Source organism: Acartia tonsa, chromosome 9, assembly GCF_053477335.1.
Source record: "Acartia tonsa isolate MP-2025a chromosome 9, ASM5347733v1, whole genome shotgun sequence".
In the NCBI taxonomy this organism is placed as follows: Eukaryota; Metazoa; Arthropoda; class Copepoda; order Calanoida; family Acartiidae; genus Acartia; species Acartia tonsa.
Window position 1 is genome coordinate 1,923,840 of NC_137268.1, and position 21,016 is coordinate 1,944,855.

Sequence of the window (21,016 nt, forward strand, 5' to 3'; positions counted from 1 at the left end):
TGATCACTGTTTACATAAAAAAAACAATAATTATACTAATAACTAGTGGTAATACTTTTTAACAAATCAATTCAACTTATAGATAATCATTAGAGCTGTTCTAAAATTAAATTTCAGTTTTGTTTTATATTTTGGTATCGTATCTGTTTTTTAATGGTTTTGGCACTAACTAACTAAGAGTTAAAATGTTATAGTCTTTAAATTTCTTTGTACATTTTAATAAATTCAAATACAAAAAAAGTTACTTTCTATATTTTGTCTTCTGTACGTTGCTTATAACATTTTCTTTAAAAAAAAATTAACATTTAATTGAAAGTATAACTGTATTGCTTTAGCTGATATTATTTTTCAGTTCAAAACAACCAATTTTTAAATAAAATTTCTCAATTAATCTATAGTTAACAATAAGCACTTAAAAACATATATAATATGAATGGTAACTAACATTAAAAGGATACAGATATAAAGAATTAAGTATATTCATATATAGCAGATCATTTAAATTAAAATTCAAGTTGTTTTGTTTGATAGATTTTAACTGCTGAGGCCAATTATATCTCGTATGGCGTCTGTAGCAACCTAAATTCAATTAATAATCAATAAAGGAAACTGTCAAATGCCTTGCTTAAGTCAAAGATACACAAAATAATATCTGCTTTACGCTCGAAATGTTGCTAACCACTGAATCAATATGGCTGCTCTTTACAGTGAAGGTTCTAGGTTGTGTTTATGAGAGGGTACGTACATCCCCCTAAGAGAAATCTCTCACAAAAAAAGAAACACCCTCCCCATCATTTTTTCCCCTTTTTTTTTGAAATTGAAATTAAAAAAAAGTGAAAATCGTTCTCCTATTAATAAAAGGGCTTCGCTTTTAAAAAATCATCATGAACATCTTTTTAAAATGTCTGTTATAATAACAAAATTGTTTTCTGTAATCATTTTTAAATTTCAACTGAAAATTCTCACCTGAACTTTCTCCATAGTTGCCTCTATGTTGCTTGGGAACAGATAGTTGCCAGGATAGCCGAAATTTGCCGTCTGACCAGCCTGTACCTGTCCCTGGCCAGGCTGTCCTGACTGTTGTACCTGAACCTCACCAGAAGTTCCAGCTGATTGCTCAATCAGCTGGCTGTCTGTTGCAACCTCGTTCAGATCCTAAGAATGGATTTATTATTACTTGGATCCTACACCAGATTATCATGTACTCTAATAAAGTTAAACTTGCAGCTGGCTAACGAATCCACCCCTTTAACACACTCCCCTCCTCTCCTATTGGATGAACGAACTGGCCAATAAATTTAGTAGGCCAAAATAACAAGACAAAAAAATTTCCCTGTCATAATATCCACATTTATTCTATATTCATTATACTAGGTTTAAGATCTCATAATTATTACAGTTAAGTCAAACGATGGATTTACCAAGGATCTAAAGGGATAAGACAATGGCCGATAAATTGATGTCCATACCCAAATGATGATACACAAAATTAACCCTTCTGGTAAGAAGCTAGGTAGAACTTTTTAACAAAGGTTATGCAATCAATAAATGTCTACCTGACTAGATTTGTGATCCTGGTGGCCACCATCCGTGCCAAGATCCTGGTGGCCACCAACCTCTGTGCCAGGAAATACTTCTGTAAGAGCCCTCTCCAGTATGGAAACAGAGGGGGAGCTACTCCCATCTTCCCCAGCCTTCATCTCTTTCTTCTCTAAAATTAAAATAAATAAGGTCTTTGAATATTTCTTAATATTGTGAGTAATTTTGTCAAAATTAGCATACCACCAATAGTTAGTTTTAGAATTAATTGATGCTTTCCTTTAAATTTCCTGGAGAACACTAGATCCTCCCCTTATTCTAATTGAAAATAAATAAATTCGGGGAGCCCTGACCCTAAATGGTTACCTAGTACCTACAATAACCTAACCTAATACAAACAAACAAAAAACTCCCCCTTCTTATTATTTTCAATTCATTTCAATTGAAAAAGGGAACGTGTTCCATACTTAAAATGCACTTTGAGGGGAAACACAAATGAATCATTTATTGTATACCTGTAGCTACTTTGCTATGGTCACCAGAAAAGGATCCAGATATTTCATTCAGAATATTTGAGGTACCTGAAAATAAAAAAGTTTAGAATAAGAATTCCATTTTGACTAGGTAATTTAGATTTAAGAATTGCAAATTTTCACCTAACACATTTTAAGTATGACTAAAAAAGCACCTCGTTTATTATACTTTTTTCACTGGTATAAGTTTAATAAAATCTTAATGGACCGCAACAGTTTCCCGCAGAGTGCTTCGTAAAGCACAGAATTCCAACCTCTTGTTTAAAAAAAATGAAAATAAGGGGGAGAGAAAAGGCTTTTAGTAGTTTGTGTAATAGTTTCTCTTTAGATTATGTTAGGCTAAATCGGGTTTTCGCAGGTACATGAGGCATAAAAATAACGCCTCCCCACAACATTATTTTCAATTTATTTTAAACATAAGTGTGGGGGGGTGGGGGAGCACTAAATCATTTCTGAACAAATATTATACCTGGAGGGGGTGCGGATAATTCATTAAGAATGGTGGTGGGCAGTACGTACAGAACAAATATTATACCTGGAGGGGGTGCAGATAATTCATTAAGGATGGTGGTGGGCAGTACAGAACAAATATTATACCTGGAGGGGGTGCAGATAATTAATTAAGGATGGTGGTGGGAAGTACAGAACAAATATTATACCTGGAGGGGGTGCGGATAATTAATTAAGGATGGTGGTGGGCAGTACAGAACAAATATTATACATGGAGGGGGTGCGGATAATTCATTAAGGATGGTGGTGGGCAGTACAGAACAAATATTATACCTGGAGGGGGTGCAGATAATTCATTAAGGATGGTGGTGGGCAGTACAGAACAAATATTTTACCTGGAGGGGGTGCGGATAATTCATTAAGGATGGTGGTGGGCAGTACAGAACCAGTTCCATGATGTACAGGCAGAGCTACCACAGCAGGATACGCAGATTTCATAGACGCCGCACCCTGTTGCATGTTCGTCTGTAGGGAGCTATCCCTGGAGAGAAAAAAAAACACATTTTTATTTTCCCAAATAAGATTAGTTTTTATGGAAACTTTTGCGTTTTGAATAGAAATAAAACTTTACTGCCCCTTAACATCCCTACCCATAGAACTATCAGAAGTTTTTATAGACTTAGTTACTAAAATTTATAAAGCATTTCAAAAACACAGGCGAAAAAACTTTTTAAAATCATTCTTTGGCAATCCTTGGGACATTAGAGTAAAACACTAGAGGGAGAAAGGATTAAATAACTGTATGTCCACATCGCAACCACCTTGTGCAACCTTCCTATTGGGTCATTGACAATCAACCAATGGTGTCGCTTATATTAACACAGCCAAGTAGCAGAAAATAATTTAAGAGCAGACAAAAATGAAGGGAGGTAGTTGTCTGTATATACATCTATACTATAGATCTGTTCTTGGGACCATACAAACTATAAACTTTTTTTCGAAACCATGCTTTACTTCGGTTCAAATCAGGTTTTAAGCTACTTTCTATAATTCATTTTATTAAAGAATATACGACATACGTCGATGTTTGTTCTTCAGACCTATATAAAGCGTTTGATAGTGTCACTTTTTTTTTACATATTTATAATAGTTATTTATCGAATCGTATTATATTATCGTTATTATAAAGATTTTAAAAAACTGGTAGGCATTATTTTATGTCTTTTATTTTAATATTCGTGAAAATTGTCAGTACTTCGATGCTATACATGTTTTTTCAGGATAGCTGAGAACCGGTTTAAATCCAGATTCCTACCTTGCATTGTTGTCAGTATTCACATTGGCAGATAATTTGTTAGTTAGAGAGCCACCAGCAACAGAATTATTTTGCAGGGAAGCTTTGCTCGGGTCACTCTCAACTGAGTTCACTGGTAAAGTTACAAAACTCATTGACATGGGTCCTAGGGAAATAAATTACAGTTGTTTGCTACTTAAGATATCTAGAACGGCTAGTTACTGGATGGACAAGAAACCAAGGCTATTTCCCCAAAATTGCATTTTGACCACAAAAAATCTTTTTGATAAAACATATTTTGATTTTAATTTTATGTTATTTAGGTTAGGTTAAGTAGATCAGGTATAGGGTCCTTTATGGTTAAAATCCCCCTTCCCCTCCTTGAAAAAATTGGATTAAAATGAGTCTTTCCAAAAATAAAAAATATTGGAGGAGGGGAGTATTAAAGGTCTAAAAATAGGTTTAAGTAAAAAGCCCCAAACCAGAACTTTTTAAAAAATTCTAAACAAAAATTAAATGCAAGGATTACTCCCCCCCCCCCCCCCCCCCTAGCTAAAACATCTGCTAACCTTTTGTAAACCCTTTGAGTACATTATCAGTTCTTGAGGAGAGGTGCACGTTATGATGAACAGCTGTGGCCGTGGCTTGGTTAACAGCGGCTGCAGCTGCTGCTGTGGATTGATGAACAACCATCCCATTGGATGTAGCAATAATATTGTCACCGGTAGCTAGAAAAAAGTCATATAGTTTAATTCAAAAGTTTTAAGGACAAAAAACCTATGTAAATTAATTCTTATCCAAAATGTTACAGCTATTAGGTAATATCCTTATAAAAAAAAGTAAAAGGATCTTGTGTGTCTGTGTGTACCACGCTAACCGCTGAACCGACATGGTTCTCCTTTACAATGTAGCTTCTCACAGGCCCTGGGAAGAGTTAAAAAAAAATGGGGGGGGGGGGAGGAAGGTACCATCACTCTCTGAAGAGAAATCGCCAAAAAAAATACAAACAGTATTTTAAAGTGCCGCTTTTAAAAAAATTAAATTGTAAGTGGGGTTTGGGGTTCGACTTCCCTCCTATTCCTTCGAAACAAAAAAAATAATGTTACCTTGTGTGATACCATCAAGAATTATATTTGTTCCAGTCCCAACATCAGTCTTGCTCTCAATCATTCCTTTAAAAAATAAGTTATTTTAATAATTATCCGCGATTGCCTTGTAGTTGGAAGGTAATAGGTTCGAGTCTAGTCTACGTCATAATTAAAGACGCTAATAAATATTTATCGCATTGTGTTATAGACAGCTTACAAAAGGTGCCGAAGTCTCGTGCATACAAAACCGGCATTAATTTTATGCTTCTTATTTTAATATTCGTGGAAAATTGTCTGTAATGCAATTTTCCACGTACATGTGATACTATACATGATTGTTCAGTACGGCTGAGAACCAGTTCTAATCCAGCAGATATTGTTCCTAATGTCACGCGTGTTATAAAACAGCATAATAAGCTTAGGGTTATATAATTCAGTAAGTCATTCTTTTTCATTTTTGAGTTCTGTTTGACACAGTTTTAAGTATGAACAAAATATTTTTTTACCTGTGTTATTCTGGCTGCCACTGGGATCCTGTTTAACTGCTGCCAGCTTTTGTTGTTGCTGCTGATGGTCGTTGCTGACAACAAAAGAAGGCGGCTGCGATTTGGTTGCAATAACTGCGGTGGGTTGATAAGGAAGGTTACTCATAGTTTCTTGATTTGCCTGGAACAAAAAAATGTTTTAGTGAGTGTCATTGTCAGAGATAATAGTAGATAAATTAATCTTGAAAATCCTCAATCAAAAGTAACAGGATCTGTGTCTGCCAGTGTGTCTATCCCGAAGGATTTTGCTAACCGCTGAACCAATATGGTTCTCCATACTGTGTAACTTTTCATGGATCCTGGAAAGGTTTATAACTATTTTTTGGGGAGGGTACCAATACCACCCTCCAAAAAGAAATGGCGTCATTCTAATTATATAAAGTAATAGGTTTTTGTCTGAAGCTTAAGATTCCTATAAATACAGAACTGATTGGGTTCTCCCCTTTAGGAAGCTTCACATAGGTCCCGGGATGGTTTTAGTCTATTTTTCTACACCTATATTACCCCTTTGAATACAGAGTCTCTAGATGCTAGGGGTGCGTCCGCTTATTTAACATAAAATTAGTTTTTACCTTATTTTTTATGTTTTGATTTCCTCCTCTGGATGTTGCTTGAGCTTGTCCTCCTGGAGACCTGGCTGGAGACATCTGGATCTGTCCAGGTCCCAATGGCCAGTCAGATCCTGCCAGGACAGTTTTGGTGCCGGTCAGACCGTTCATGCCACCTAGATAAAAAGAGGAGGGTGATTTTTTTTGTTTTGATCTTATAATTCAATTATAAAGAACACTTTAAAAATCACAAAATCAATATTAAAAACCATGAAAGTTTTTTGCTTGTTATTAAAATTGATATGTAATTCTACAAAGGAGGAATGTCTTGGCCAATCAAAAGGTGCAACTCATTTTCATGCATTGACAAAGTTCGATTGGTTGTCTGTTCTTTTTTTTTGGGGGGGGGGGTGGGGGTTATTCAAACTAGGAAATACTTCTAATGACACTTGCTGCTACGCCCCCTAGAAGACTCTAGGGGGCACTTAAGGTGAGAGGGGGATAAGTTCCTCTTATATTTTTGAATTTGAGAGTCTTTTTTTTTTTGGGGGGGGGGCATTTTTTATTGGGAGGGTACAGCTATGCTCCATAAAAATTAATTAAAACTCTTCCCTGGACCTATAAGAAGCTTTACTGTAAAGGAAAACCATATCTGTTCAGCGGTTGGCGAGATCCTTCACTACAAACTTTATACTTTATGTAGTAGGATAGCCTGAGGGTCCTTTGATAAAAATTTAAGTGTAATAGGACCTCGTCCCTACAAAAAATTGTTGCTTACCTGGGGATTTGTTGATACTTGTATTGGATACAATCACTTGCTGCATACGAGGATACAATACTGTCGCACCTACACATAAATATTGTACTTGTTTTATTTGGGGGAGGGGGGGGGGGGGGAACAGTTCATGTATTAAAAGCGAAGCTTTTCTATAATTAGGGTCGGTCCATCCGTACGTCCGTGACGGATAGCTTTTTTCGTTTATTTAGACATGTCCTATCCTTTGCATGCTGATTCCTGTAGTAGTTGGGTACGATTTAGAAAACGTAGCAACTCTATCATTGTTACCAGAATGTCCATACATCCATTTTTAACATGTTGATTTTTTACTTTTTAAAACCTAAGATTTCTATAATTAGGGCCGGTCCGTCCGTACGTCCGTCCGTCCGTAACGGATAGCTTTTTTCATTAATTTAGGCATGTTAAAATTGTCCTATCGATTTCAAATTTTGCATGGTGATTCCTTTAGTAGTTAGGTACGATTTAGAAAGTAAAGCAACTCTATAATCATTACCAAAATGTCCGTACGTCCATTTTAAACATGTTGATTTTTTTTACTTTTTTTAACAAAAATTTTTTATGTGAACTAATCAGCTGATTGATCTGATTTTTGGTATATTGATTTCTGGGACAACAAAGTATAATGTAATAAGCGAAGCAACTCTATGCAAAGTCCTAGAAATGTAAGTATGTCCATAAACATTCTCCTGAATCAAGCAGTTTTTTCCAACAAATTTACTTACAATTTTGCTTTGACCCTTATACATTTATATTATGATTATTCAGTTCTGACACTATACAAGTGTTAATGTCCGTTTGTCCTACCGTTTTAGTGCTTCGCTTTTATGGATGTTGTCATCCTTGTTTAACAACAATTTTTAATGTGATAAAATCATCGGATTACTGATTCCTATACAATAAGGTACAATATATTGAGCGAAGCATCTCTATAATAAAGTCCTAAAAACGTCATTATGTCCTTAAACAGAAATGGTACCCTCCCCATAAATAGTTATAAACCTTTCCTAAACCTAGCTATGAGAAGCTTAACTGTAAAGTAGAACCATAATGGTTTAGCGGTTAACGAGATTCTTCTATACAAACAGACAGACAGACATCCTATTACTTTATTATACGGATTTGCTCACCTTTAATTTCACCATTGGTAGTAGGTATCGTATCACCACCCCTCTTCTTTGTACTATTAACTACCTCCCCACTTCCAGGCTGCGGGAAATGGATTGACCTGCGGATAAATACAGGGTGTTTTTTTTAATAAGTTAAAAGTATTGCTTAATTTAACCCACTTGCCATTGACAGAAATTAATAATCTATATCTTAATTTCTTCATTGATGTGGGGCATTTTGTATGAGAAAAAAATATTTGGCGATTTTCAACAAATTCTGCATTAAAAACCAGTTTTTCCAAAGTACCTATTTCAGTTTTTATTTAAACTTCCTCTACACAATCCCTTCCTCTCCTAGTGGATGACGAACTGTGACCAATAAATGATGTACAATGTACATGTTAGCAACCTGTCTTAAACTGACCACAATTTTTCCCCATCTCATAATATTCACGTATACTCTATATCAGAATCCCTGTAATCCTGGATGCTAGACACTGACCTGGTTTGACCGCTGCCAGGTGATTTGTACGAAATGGTTTGAGTTTGAACAGACTGGGAGGTCAGGGTTGACATGTCTTTCTTCTTTACATCTTCATCTTATAAAATAAAAATATTTTCAGGAAAACTTTCTATGAATCATTCTTACTCGAAGAATATTATTTCTAGGAAGTGAAATAGTTTTGTCTAAGGCAACAAATGTAGGAAATGGCTGTATCGACGCTATTGAGTTATTCTTTTCAGTCGGCATTCCGTGGAAATTAAAATGAAAGGCCTGGGCTAAAAACTGGTGTTAATTTTATTATTTTTTATTTTAATAGGTATTTGTGAAGTGTCTGTAATACAATGCTTTACATGATTTTTTAGTATGACGGGTTATAATCCAGCGGATATGAATCGGTTTCGAAGGAATACTGGAAAAATTGTTCTATAGTGTTAACACAATTTGTATATATATGTTTGTATTACTGATATTCTTTAGGTAATAAATTCTATTTTTTCTTTGGTCTATGGTTGTATTATAAAGAAATATTTACCTTTTTTGGTATTTTCAACAACAAAGATCATGGGGCTTCCATTGTCCCCGTGGCTTTCCTGGATTATTACAGAACTTCGGTTTTGATTCTCCTAAACAAAAAAATGTTAAAAATAGGTGTTTATCGCATCGTATTATAAACATAAACACTGACAGCTTTCTGCGGATATTAAAATGAACAATTATAGTATTAAAACTAGTTTAATTAGTCCGAGTCCCCGAAGGCCCGAAATAACAAAACTTATATTAATTTCATTATCTTTGTTTTGAGATAAAATATCTTATTCTAAGAATAAAATTTTGTTAACCTGCAAAAGAACTGGACTTCTACGTTCTGTTTTAACGGTTCTATCCGTGGCAACCTTAAAATATTCATATATATCAACCAGTATTAATTTGTAGGGTTGGGCCGGTTATCCGGCTGATTTCTAATGCCAAAAATTATCCGGCCCAACCCTATTAATTTGTCTAAAGACTGTCGACTGCGCCCCAAGCATCAAGGGAAGGGATATACAAGCTTTCTATTTTATTTTATGGGGGGGGATGATGGATTTAAAAGCTTTTAGGGGGGATAATCTAAAGTATTTTTAAAATTTTTTAGGGGGTTTCAAAGTTTGAGGGGTAAACTCCACTGTAATCCCCACCCTTTAAAGTCTATTATCTAGGAGAATCTGTATTCAAAGGAAGAGAATGGGATAAATAAATGAATTGCATAAAACCAACTTGAAGACAAAATTTTTAAACAAAATAGTCCAAAACCACCCCTAAAGCTTCTCTAAAATGGATAACCCAATAGATATGGAAATCTTAGGCTTCAGACAAAAAGAAATCATTAACTACATAATAATTAGGTAACAGGTTGTGTGTGTGTGTGTGTGTGTGTGTGTGTGTGTGTATGTACCGAAGGATCTCGCTAACCGCTGAATCTATATGGTTCTCCTTTACAATGAAAATTTTCATAGGTCCTAGGTAGATTTATAACTATTTTAGGGGAGGGTATCACCACCGTCTCAAGAGAAGTCGCCCCAAGAAAAAAAATACACCTCCCCCACAAAAAAATTTACCTACATTTTTTCTATTTAAAACTTGAATCAAAAATGAATGACCGTTGACTTAAAGTGAATTTCATAATTGTCTGCTAAAAGTTTACCTGATAAAAATGTCCGTTTTCACTTGCAAAAATTTCTCCAGTTTGGTGTAAAACAAGGCCAGAGCTTGTATTTATCATTTGTACCTAGACAAGAGATTACATATAATGGTTCTGGGCAGGTTTATTGCTAGTTTCTAGATTAACCAAGATAAAATATATATATATTTAACCGGTGCTTTTTGCAAATGGACTTATTATTACTTAGATCTAACAACAGATTTTCATGTTAACTAATAAAGTGAAATACGCAGCGAGCTAAAATAACCATCTTCCCCTTCCTATCCCCTCCCCTTCTACTTGATGAAAGAACTGAATAAAATACGACAATTTATTCCCTGTCCACGTAAATTCTACAGTGTATGGGAGGTGTCCTTATTTTAGACTCCTATCTATCTATAGAACCTAGCTATCGGACGTTCTGACCTGCCATATTTATAGAGAAGCTTCGCAACTTATAAAAAAAAGAACTATGGATATAGAATATACGTGGATTTTATGACAAGGGAAAAAGTGTCGTCAATTTAGGTTGTTCAGTTCTGGTCAGTTCCTTCATCCAGGGGGGGAAGGGTGAAGGAGGTGGATGGGGGGAGCGTTGTATTAGAGTATATGATAATCTGGTGAAAGATCCAATTAATAATAAATCCATTGAAAGAACCCACCTCTTCAAACATTTCCGGGTTTGAGATGAAAACCTCCTCAATAGTATCCACGTGTTGGATCACTTCCTCCTCCTTGATCTTTTTCTTTGGTTCCCGCTTCCTCTTCCTAGCCTGCTTCTCTTTGGGGTCAGGCTAAATAAAACAATGATCTTAAGGGATAAGACAATGAATCCTTATATTAAAGTATCAGGATGTTTGTCTGTCTGTTTGTCTGACTGTTTGTCTGTCTGTTTTTTTGTCTGTCTGTTTGTCTGTCTGTTTGTCTGTCTGTTTGTCTGTCTGTTTGTCTGTCTGTTTGTCTGTCTGTTTGTCTGTCTGTTTGTCTGTCTGTACCGAAGGATCTCACTAACCGCTGAACCGATGTGGTTCTCCTTCACAGGGTAGCTTCTCATAGGTCCCGGAAACGTTTATAACTAATTTGGAGGAGGGTACTACCACCCTCCCAAGAGAAATTTTTAAAAATAAAAAAAAAATTAAATATTTGAGAGACTTGAACGAAACATAAAGAGGTATCGTAGAATTTGAAAGCATTAAGATGTATCGTAGGGACTTGAACAAAAAAAAAACATTCAAAGTGCCACTAGAGGCCTCAAAATTTTGGGCATTTCTAGTGCTTGGCAGTAATTTCCCAGGCCATGGATATAAAATTCTAAAGGGATAAGACAATGACCGATAGATTGATTTATATCCCTAATAATGATACACAAAATTATTCCATCTGTAGATTACAATAAGTTGTTGAAACGTTTGGACACTCAACTTAATAATCCAACCAATCAAAGTTCAATAAAAGTCCCTAAGTTTTTTAAGGCAACGAATAAGAAATCGTTATCATAAACTGACATCAACTGAATATCAAAGGCCTCGAGAAAGTCAAGATAACAATAAATGGATATTATGTTAGTTATTTATCGCATAGTATTATAGACAGCTTTCCACGGATATTAATATTATTATATTACAACTATTAATTTTATCCTTTTAATTTTAACATTAATGGAAAACTGTTTGTAATACGAGGCTATACATGATTTTTCAGAATGGCTTAAAACCGGTTCTAATCCATTGGACATTATTCGGTTTCGAAGCCATACTGTAAATGAATATTTTCCAAAATTACAAAAAGCCTACCTTTTGGAAAATAAGATACTCAAAAAACCTGTATATCAGGATGGTGCTTGTTTCTTTATTTGTATATTATCATATATGATGTATTAAAGATATCTAACTTTAACAGTCTACTTGCGGCTACGCCCCTAGAGGCCTCTAGTGGCACTTTCAATGTTTTTTTTTGTCCAAGCCTCTACGATACCTCATATTGCTTTCAAATTCTACGATATCTCTTTATGTTTCGTTCAAGTCTCTCAAATATTTTTAAAAATTTTTATTTCTCTTGGGAGGGTGGTGGTACCCTTCCTTGAAAATAAAATAGTTATAAACCTTCCCGGGACCTTTGAGAAGATACCCTGTTAAGGAAAACCCGATCGGTTCTGCGGTTAGCGAGGTTCTTCGGTACAGACAGACAGACAAACAGGATAAATTGATGTATTAACAGTCTATAGTACATAAGCACTTTCAGACAAAAGGGGATGCAATTAAATGGTAAAAAACAAGGATGACAACATCCATAAAAGCGAAGCACTGAAACGGTAGGACAAATGGAGATTAACACTTGTATAGTGTCAGAACTGAATAATCAAAATATAAATGTATACCTGAGAGTCGAAGCAAAATTGTAAGTAAATTTGTTGAAAAACTGCTTGATACAGGATAATGTTTATGGACGTAAAGAAAAACTGGAAATGATTATAGAGTTGCTACGCTTTCTGAATCGTACCTAACTTCTAAAGGAATCACCATGCAAAGTTTGAAATCGATAGGACAATTCTAACATGCCTAAATTAACGAAAAAGCTATCTTTCTCGGACGGACCGACCCTAATTATAGAATTATAATTCGCTTTTAACAAGAACATACCTGTGCAAAGTCAATAATATTTCCATAAATGTCGAGCGTCTTGTTATGCTTTGTCTTCAGATGTTTCCTATACTGGACTTGGGTGGACAGGCTCACCTGAAAATCATAAATTTTATTGGTCGGTCCATCTCATCTTTTAAAACTGGGTCTAACTCAAATTTTATTGGTAGGTAAACAGGTAAAAGCTATATTTTAAAAGGCATATTAGTTGTTTATAGCATCGTATTATGTACAGATTTTCACGGATATTAAAATGAAAAATTAAAAGTGATAAAACCAGTTTTGTTAGCTTCGAGGGGCCGATGGCCCGGACTAACAAAAGTGGTATTAACTTTATGATTTTTATTTTATTATTCGTGGAAATTTGTATTTAATACGATGCTGTACATGATTTTTCAGTATGGATGAGAACCGGTTCTAATCCATCGGATATTAATCGGTTTCGAGGCCATACTGGAAAACAAAACTTACCTCACACATGGTGCAAGCAAACTGAACAGTTTCGCCGTGTTTCTTAACATGTTCCTTGTAGTGGGTGGGGTGACGAAATTTTCTGTTACATGTCGGGCAGGTGAACCTACAATTATTGCATATTTGAACCAGGGATCTAAAGGGATAAGACAAAACGACCAAAAAATTGATATACATCTTCAATGATGATACACGAAATTACCACAAAACACACAACTACATAAAAGCCTACGAATAAGAAAACGTTATTATAAAACTTTGGGGACTAGTGTAATAAACGAGCCAAATACCCCCCCTCCCTCCCTTGTACTTAAAATTGTTTATGAAACACATACTCTTATTAGTAGTGACTAAACTTTTCAACAATAACTTATTTTATTTATCATCATTGGGTATGTACAATGTACATTACAATATCAATTTATCGTTCATTGTATTATCCATATGATTTATATTTAACTTTTTGGGACCATTTCTTTAAAACTAGACTAATAAAAATTTTCGGGTATAGTCCCTTTTGTGGCAACGCACCTTAAGGGGCGATTCTTCGTATTTTCACAGTAGCTTTTATCATATTTCTAGTCCTGCGGGGCCAACTGCCTAACCCGGGCAATCACCTAACCAAATATAACCTAACCTAACCTAAAATAACATATAAAAAGCCATTTTAAAAATACGACGAATCGCCCCTTAAGGTGTGTTGCCACGAAATTTTCATTGCGGTTAACAACTGGTTTTTTTTAACAACATAAATAAATCGGATTGAGTGCCATACTAGGAAAAAAATTATCTAATTGTATTGTAGACAGCTTTCCATGGATATTGAAATAAAGATTTGTTAGTTCCGAGGGTCAATCGGCTCGGTCTAAAAAAAATGGTTATAATTTTACGATTTTTATCTTAATATTCCTGGAAAATTGTCTGTAATACGATTCTGTGCATGATTTTTCAGTATGGCTAAGAACTGGTTCTAATCCAGCGGTTTCAAAGCAATACTGGAAAAAAGTATACCTTGTTTGATTATTGTGTGTCATGAGGTGGTAATTTAAACTGTGTTGTCTTGTAAAGGTTGCCTGAAAATAAACAAGAGTTGAATATAGATAATATATTTAAACTACCTATTCAAAATTATTTTGCTATGCCTCTAAGGGCACATAAAATGTTTTCTTTTTAGACTATGTTAAGATCGGCTGTTTAACATAAAATATCAATTTTTTTTTATTCTTGGCGATTTATCTTGGGAGGGTGGTGGTACCCTCCCACAAAATATTCATAAATCTTTCCAGTACCTATGAAAAGCTACACTGTAAATGAGAAATATATCGGTTCAGCGGTTAGTGAGATCATTCGGTACAGAAGACAGACACACACATAAACAGACAAACAGATAGACAGACATCCTGTTCTTTATTATGTGGATTACAAATTGATTCATGTACGGATATGTACATTCCTGAACACAAGATATTATGCAAGAAAATGAATAATATACCTATCAATAAAAGAATACTAAATTGCCACATCTACTTATTTAGAAGTATAAGTATACCTAGTGAGTGTTAGTTTGTGTTCTGAAAGGAGGATGTGCTTAAGGACCATTTGGGCAGGGGGGGGGGGTTTACTCAAGAACCCTTAGAGCTAGAGGGAGCTAATTTTGGATTTAAGCTTCTATGGGGCCAAAGTAACTTTTAAAATTATCGTCGACCCCCCACCCCCCCCCAAAAAATTTTTTTTTTTGGGGGGGGGTAAAATTTTTTTTATTGCATTTCTCGCCGAATTAGGCAATTTGGAATCATTTGAGACCATGTTATTTTTTCAAAAATTTTTCCCCTAACAAGCAACCCTGCGGGGGGACTTAGTCATTTTTTTCAAATTCTCGTTTATGAAGGTATATCTTAAATACAGTATGCTACTCTTTTAGTTTTAGAGATAATTGGATGAAATCTTTTGGGCTGGGTCACTAATTACCCCAACTATTGGTATCTTTAAAAAAAACGGCGGCGGGACAACCAACCCTGCGGGGGGACTTGGTTATTTTTTTCAAATTCTTGTTTATAAAGGTATATCTTAAATACAGTATGCTACTCTCTTAGTTTTAAAGATAATTGGATGAAATCTTTTTGATTGTGTCACTAATTACCCCAAGTTTTGGTATCTTTAAAAAAAACGGCGGTGGGACCGCCGTCCGCCGCCGTTTTCCGCCGCCACCAAAAAAGAAATTTTTTATTATATATATTTTATTACTCTCTTAGTTTTAGAGATAATTGGATGAAATCTTTTTGATTGTGTCACTAAGGGGGGGGGGGGGGAAGTTTGTACAGTTATAGGAAATGAAATTCAGTATAAAAGTTTGGGAGGGCCGTGTGGGCTTGTTTTTATAGTTATCAACCTAATTCTTTTTGTAGGCTCTCTTATATGACTGGATGTACACATAAAACTTTGAAAATTGAATTTCGGCACTTTCCTTCTTGGGGCTTGTGGAGCACAAAAACCCCCCAAACACTAAAAATATGAGTTCTGAGCTTATTTTTAAAGATATCAACCTGATTTTTTTAAATAATACTTTTTTAACATAACTGAATCAACGATCCATTACAGATTTCATTTTGGGACTTTCCTTCTTGGGGCTTGTGGAGCACAAAAACCCCCCAAACACTAAAAATATGCGTTCTGAGCTTATTTTTAAAGATATCAACCTGATTTTTTTTAAATAATACTTTTTTAACATAACTGAATCAACAAACCATTACAGATTTCATTTTGGGACTTTCCTTCTTAGGGCTTGTGGAGCACAAAAACCCCCCAAACACTAAAAATATGAGTTCTGAGCTTATTTTTAAAGATATCAACCTGATTTTTTTTATGGAAACTTTTTTAACATAACCGAACTAGGGAACCATTACAGATTTAATTTTAGGACTTTCCTTCTAAGGGCTTGTGAAGCAAAAGACCCCCAAAAACACTAAAAATATGAGTTCTGAGCTTATTTTTAAAGATATCAACCTGATTTTTTTAAGGAATCTTTTTGAACATAACCAAACTAGAGAACCATTACAGATTTCATTTTGGGACTTTCCTTCTAGGGGCTTTTGGAGCAAAAGAACCACAAAACACTAAAAATAGTTCTGAGCCTATTTTTAAAGACATCAACCTGATTTTTTTAAATAATACTTCTTTAACATAACCAAACTAAGAAACCATTACAGATTTCATTTTCGGACTTTCCTTCTAGGGTCTACTGGAGCAAAAGACCCCAAAAACACTAAAAATGGGACTTTCCTTCTAGGGGCTTCTGGAGCAAAAGAACCACAAAACACTAAAATTATTAGTTCTGACCTGATTTTTTTTAAGATCACTTTTTTAACATAACCAAACTAGGTAACTTTTACAGATTTCATTTAGGGACTATCCTTCTAGAAGCTAGTGGGGCAAAAGACCCCCAAAAAGTATTATTTTTTTAAAATCAGGTTGATATATTTAAAAATAAGACAAGAACTCATACTGTTAGTGTTTTTGGGGGTCTTTTGCTCCACAAATCACAAGAATGAAAGTCCCAAAATGAAATCTGTAATGGTTCGTTGATTCGGTTATGTTAAAAAAGAATTATTCAAAAAAATCAGGTTGATATCTTTAAAAATAAGCTCAGAACTCATATTTTTAGTGTTTGGGGGGTTTTTGTGCTCCACAAGCCCCAAGAAGGAAAGTGCCGAAATTCAAATCTGTAATGGTTCGTTGATTCAGTTATGTTAAGAGTATTATTTTTGAAAAATCAGGTTGATATCTTTAAAAATAAGCCCAGAACTCATATTTTTAGTGTTTGGGGGGTTTTTGTGCTCCACAAACCCCAAGAAGGAAAGTGCCGAAATTAAATTTTCAAAGTTTTATGTGTACATCCAGTCATATAAGAGACTTTACAAAAAGAATTAGGTTGATAACTATAAAAACAACCCCACACGGCCCTCCCAAACTCCCTGGGGGGAAGTTTGTACAGTTATAGGAAATGAAATTCAGTGTAAAAGTTTGGGAGGGCCGTGTGGGGTTGTTTTTATAGTTATCAACCTAATTCTTTTTGTAAAGTCTCTTATATGACTGGATGTACACATAAAACTTTGAAAATTTAATTTCAGCACTTTCCTTCTTGGGGTTTGTGGAGCACAAAAACCCCCCAAACACTAAAAATATGAGTTCTGAGCTTATTTTTAAAGACATCAACCTGATTTTTTCAAATAATACTCTTAACATAACTGAATCAACGAACCATTACAGATTTCATTTTGGGACTTTCCTTCTTTGGGCTTGTGGAGCACAAAAACCCCCCAAACACTAAAAATATGAGTTCTGAGCTTATTTTTAAAGATATCAACCTGATTTTTTTAAAACAATACTTTTTTAACATAACCGAATCAACGAACCATTACAGATTTCATATTGGGACTTTCCTTCAGGGGCTTGTGGAGCAAAAGATCCCCCCAAAAAACTAAAAATATGAGTTCTAAGCTTATTTTAAAATATATCAACCTGATTTTTTTAAATAATACTTTTTTAACATAACCTAATCAACGAACCATTATGTTAAAAAAGAATTATTCAAAAAAATCAGGTTGATATCTTTAAAAATAAGCTCAGAACTCATATTTTTTAATGTTTGGGGGGTTTTTGTGCTCCACAAGCCCCAAGAAGGAAAGTGCCGAAATTCAATTTTCAAAGTTTTATGTGTACATCCAGTCTTTTGCTCCACTAAACCCTAAAAGGAAAGTCCAAAATGAAATCTGTAATGGTTCGTTGATTCGGTTATGTTAAAAAAGAATTATTCAAAAAAATCAGGTTGATATCTTTAAAAATAAGCTCAGAACTCATATTTTTAGTGTTTGGGGGGGGTTTTGTGCTCCACAAGCCCCAAGAAGGAAAGTCCCAAAATGAAATCTGTAATGGTTCGTTGATTCAGTTATGTTAAAAAGTATTATTGAAAAAAAATCAGGTTGATATCTTTAAAAATAAGCTCAGAACTCATATTTTTAGTGTTTGGGGGGTTTTTGTGCTCCACAAGCCCAAAGAAGGAAAGTCCCAAAATGAAATCTGTAATGGTTTGTTGATTCAGTTATGTTAAGAGTATTATTTTTAAAAAATCAGGTTGATATCTTTAAAAATAAGCTCAGAACTCATATTTTTAGTGTTTGGGGGGTTTTTGTGCTCCACAAACCCCAAGAAGGAAAGTGCCGAAATTCAATTTTCAAAGTTTTATGTGTACATCCAGTCATATAAGAGACTTTACAAAAAGAATTAGGTTGATAACTATAAAAACAACCCCACACGGCCCTCCCAAACTCCCTGGGGGGAAGTTTGTACAGTTATAGGAAATGAAATTCAGTGTAAAAGTTTGGGAGGGCCGTGTGGGGTTGTTTTTATAGTTATCAACCTAATTCTTTTTGTAAAGTCTCTTATATGACTGGATGTACACATAAAACTTTGAAAATTTAATTTCGGCACTTTCCTTCTTGGGGTTTGTGGAGCACAAAAACCCCCCAAACACTAAAAATATGAGTTCTGAGCTTATTTTTAAAGACATCAACCTGATTTTTTCAAATAATACTCTTAACATAACTGAATCAACGAACCATTACAGATTTCATTTTGGGACTTTCCTTCTTTGGGCTTGTGGAGCACAAAAACCCCCCAAACACTAAAAATATGAGTTCTGAGCTTATTTTTAAAGATATCAACCTGATTTTTTTAAAACAATACTTTTTTAACATAACCGAATCAACGAACCATTACAGATTTCATATTGGGACTTTCCTTCAGGGGCTTGTGGAGCAAAAGATCCCCCCAAAAAACTAAAAATATGAGTTCTAAGCTTATTTTAAAATATATCAACCTGATTTTTTGAAATAATACTTTTTTAACATAACCTAATCAACGAACCATTATGTTAAAAAAGAATTATTCAAAAAAATCAGGTTGATATCTTTAAAAATAAGCTCAGAACTCATATTTTTTTAATGTTTGGGGGGTTTTTGTGCTCCACAAGCCCCAAGAAGGAAAGTGCCGAAATTCAATTTTCAAAGTTTCATGTGTACATCCAGTCTTTTGCTCCACTAAACCCTAAAAGGAAAGTCCAAAATGAAATCTGTAATGGTTCGTTGATTCGGTTATGTTAAAAAAGAATTATTCAAAAAAATCAGGTTGATATCTTTAAAAATAAGCTCAGAACTCATATTTTTAGTGTTTGGGGGGGGTTTTGTGCTCCACAAGCCCCAAGAAGGAAAGTCCCAAAATGAAATCTGTAATGGTTCGTTGATTCAGTTATGTTAAAAAGTATTATTTAAAAAAAATCAGGTTGATATCTTTAAAAATAAGCTCAGAACTCATATTTTTAGTGTTTGGGGGGTTTTTGTGCTCCACAAGCCCAAAGAAGGAAAGTCCCAAAATGAAATCTGTAATGGTTTGTTGATTCAGTTATGTTAAGAGTATTATTTTTAAAAAATCAGGTTGATATCTTTAAAAATAAGCTCAGAACTCATATTTTTAGTGTTTGGGGGGTTTTTGTGCTCCACAAACCCCAAGAAGGAAAGTGCCGAAATTCAATTTTCAAAGTTTTATGTGTACATCCAGTCATATAAGAGACTTTACAAAAAGAATTAGGTTGATAACTATAAAAACAACCCCACACGGCCCTCCCAAACTCCCTGGGGGGAAGTTTGTACAGTTATAGGAAATGAAATTCAGTGTAAAAGTTTGGGAGGGCCGTGTGGGGTTGTTTTTATAGTTATCAACCTAATTCTTTTTGTAAAGTCTCTTATATGACTGGATGTACACATAAAACTTTGAAAATTTAATTTCGGCACTTTCCTTCTTGGGGCTTGTGGAGCACAAAAACCCCCCAAACACTAAAAATATGAGTTCTGAGCTTATTTTTAAAGATATCAACCTGATTTTTTTGAATAATTCTTTTTTAACATAATGGTTCGTTGATTAGGTTATGTTAAAAAAGTATTATTTAAAAAAATCAGGTTGATATTTTTTAAAATAAGCTTAGAACTCATATTTTTAGTTTTTTTGGGGGATCTTTTGCTCCACAAGCCCCTGAAGGAAAGTCCCAATATGAAATCTGTAATGGTTCGTTGATTCGGTTATGTTAAAAAAGTATTGTTTTAAAAAAATCAGATTGATATCTTTAAAAATAAGCTCAGAACTCATATTTTTAGTGTTTGGGGGGTTTTTGTGCTCCACAAGCCCAAAGAAGGAAAGTCCCAAAATGAAATCTGTAATGGTTCGTTGATTCAGTTATGTTAAGAGTATTATTTGAAAAAATCAGGTTGATGTCTTTAAAAATAAGCTCAGAACTCATATTTTTAGTGTTTGGGGGGTTTTTGTGCTCCACAAACCCCAAGAAGGAAAGTGCCGAAATTAAATTTTCAAAGTTTTATGTGTACATCCAGTCATATAAGAGACTTTACAAAAAGAATTAGGTTGATAACTATAAAAACAACCCCACACGGCCCTCCCAAACTTTTACACTGAATTTCATTTCCTATAACTGTACAAACTTCCCCCCAGGCAGTTTGGGAGGGCCGTGTGGGGTTGTTTTTATAGTTATCAACCTAATTCTTTTTGTAAAGTCTCTTATATGACTGGATGTACACATAAAACTTTGAAAATTGAATTTCGGCACTTTCCTTCTTGGGGTTTGTGGAGCACAAAAACCCCCCAAACACTAAAAATATGAGTTCTGAGCTTATTTTTAAAGATATCAACCTGATTTTTCTAAAATAATACTCTTAACATAACTGAATCAACGAACCATTACAGATTTGAATTTCG

The 21,016-nt window shown here is 34.5% G+C and overlaps 1 protein-coding gene across 2 annotated transcripts in view; it reads right to left on the reverse strand.

The window, feature by feature from the left end:
* Positions 1-450: 450 nt before the first annotated feature.
* The window catches only part of LOC145327994 (uncharacterized), a 41,795-nt gene continuing 21,229 nt past the window's right edge, over positions 451-21,016 (reverse strand). For both annotated transcript variants that reach the window (XM_080171524.1, XM_080171525.1), the window contains exons 18-37: positions 14,207-14,268; positions 13,196-13,301; positions 12,725-12,820; positions 10,748-10,879; positions 10,089-10,172; positions 9,247-9,300; positions 8,940-9,030; positions 8,405-8,501; positions 7,924-8,021; positions 6,776-6,844; positions 6,022-6,173; positions 5,411-5,570; positions 4,923-4,988; positions 4,386-4,544; positions 3,838-3,982; positions 2,918-3,063; positions 2,055-2,120; positions 1,557-1,711; positions 967-1,155; positions 451-579 (exon numbers count right to left, since the gene is read on the reverse strand). In XM_080171524.1, coding sequence (XP_080027650.1) covers positions 535-579; positions 967-1,155; positions 1,557-1,711; positions 2,055-2,120; positions 2,918-3,063; positions 3,838-3,982; positions 4,386-4,544; positions 4,923-4,988; positions 5,411-5,570; positions 6,022-6,173; positions 6,776-6,844; positions 7,924-8,021; positions 8,405-8,501; positions 8,940-9,030; positions 9,247-9,300; positions 10,089-10,172; positions 10,748-10,879; positions 12,725-12,820; positions 13,196-13,301; positions 14,207-14,268 — 2,172 coding nt within the window. In that variant the 3' untranslated portion in view covers positions 451-534. The remainder of the gene's footprint in view (positions 580-966; positions 1,156-1,556; positions 1,712-2,054; positions 2,121-2,917; positions 3,064-3,837; positions 3,983-4,385; positions 4,545-4,922; positions 4,989-5,410; positions 5,571-6,021; positions 6,174-6,775; positions 6,845-7,923; positions 8,022-8,404; positions 8,502-8,939; positions 9,031-9,246; positions 9,301-10,088; positions 10,173-10,747; positions 10,880-12,724; positions 12,821-13,195; positions 13,302-14,206; positions 14,269-21,016) is intronic.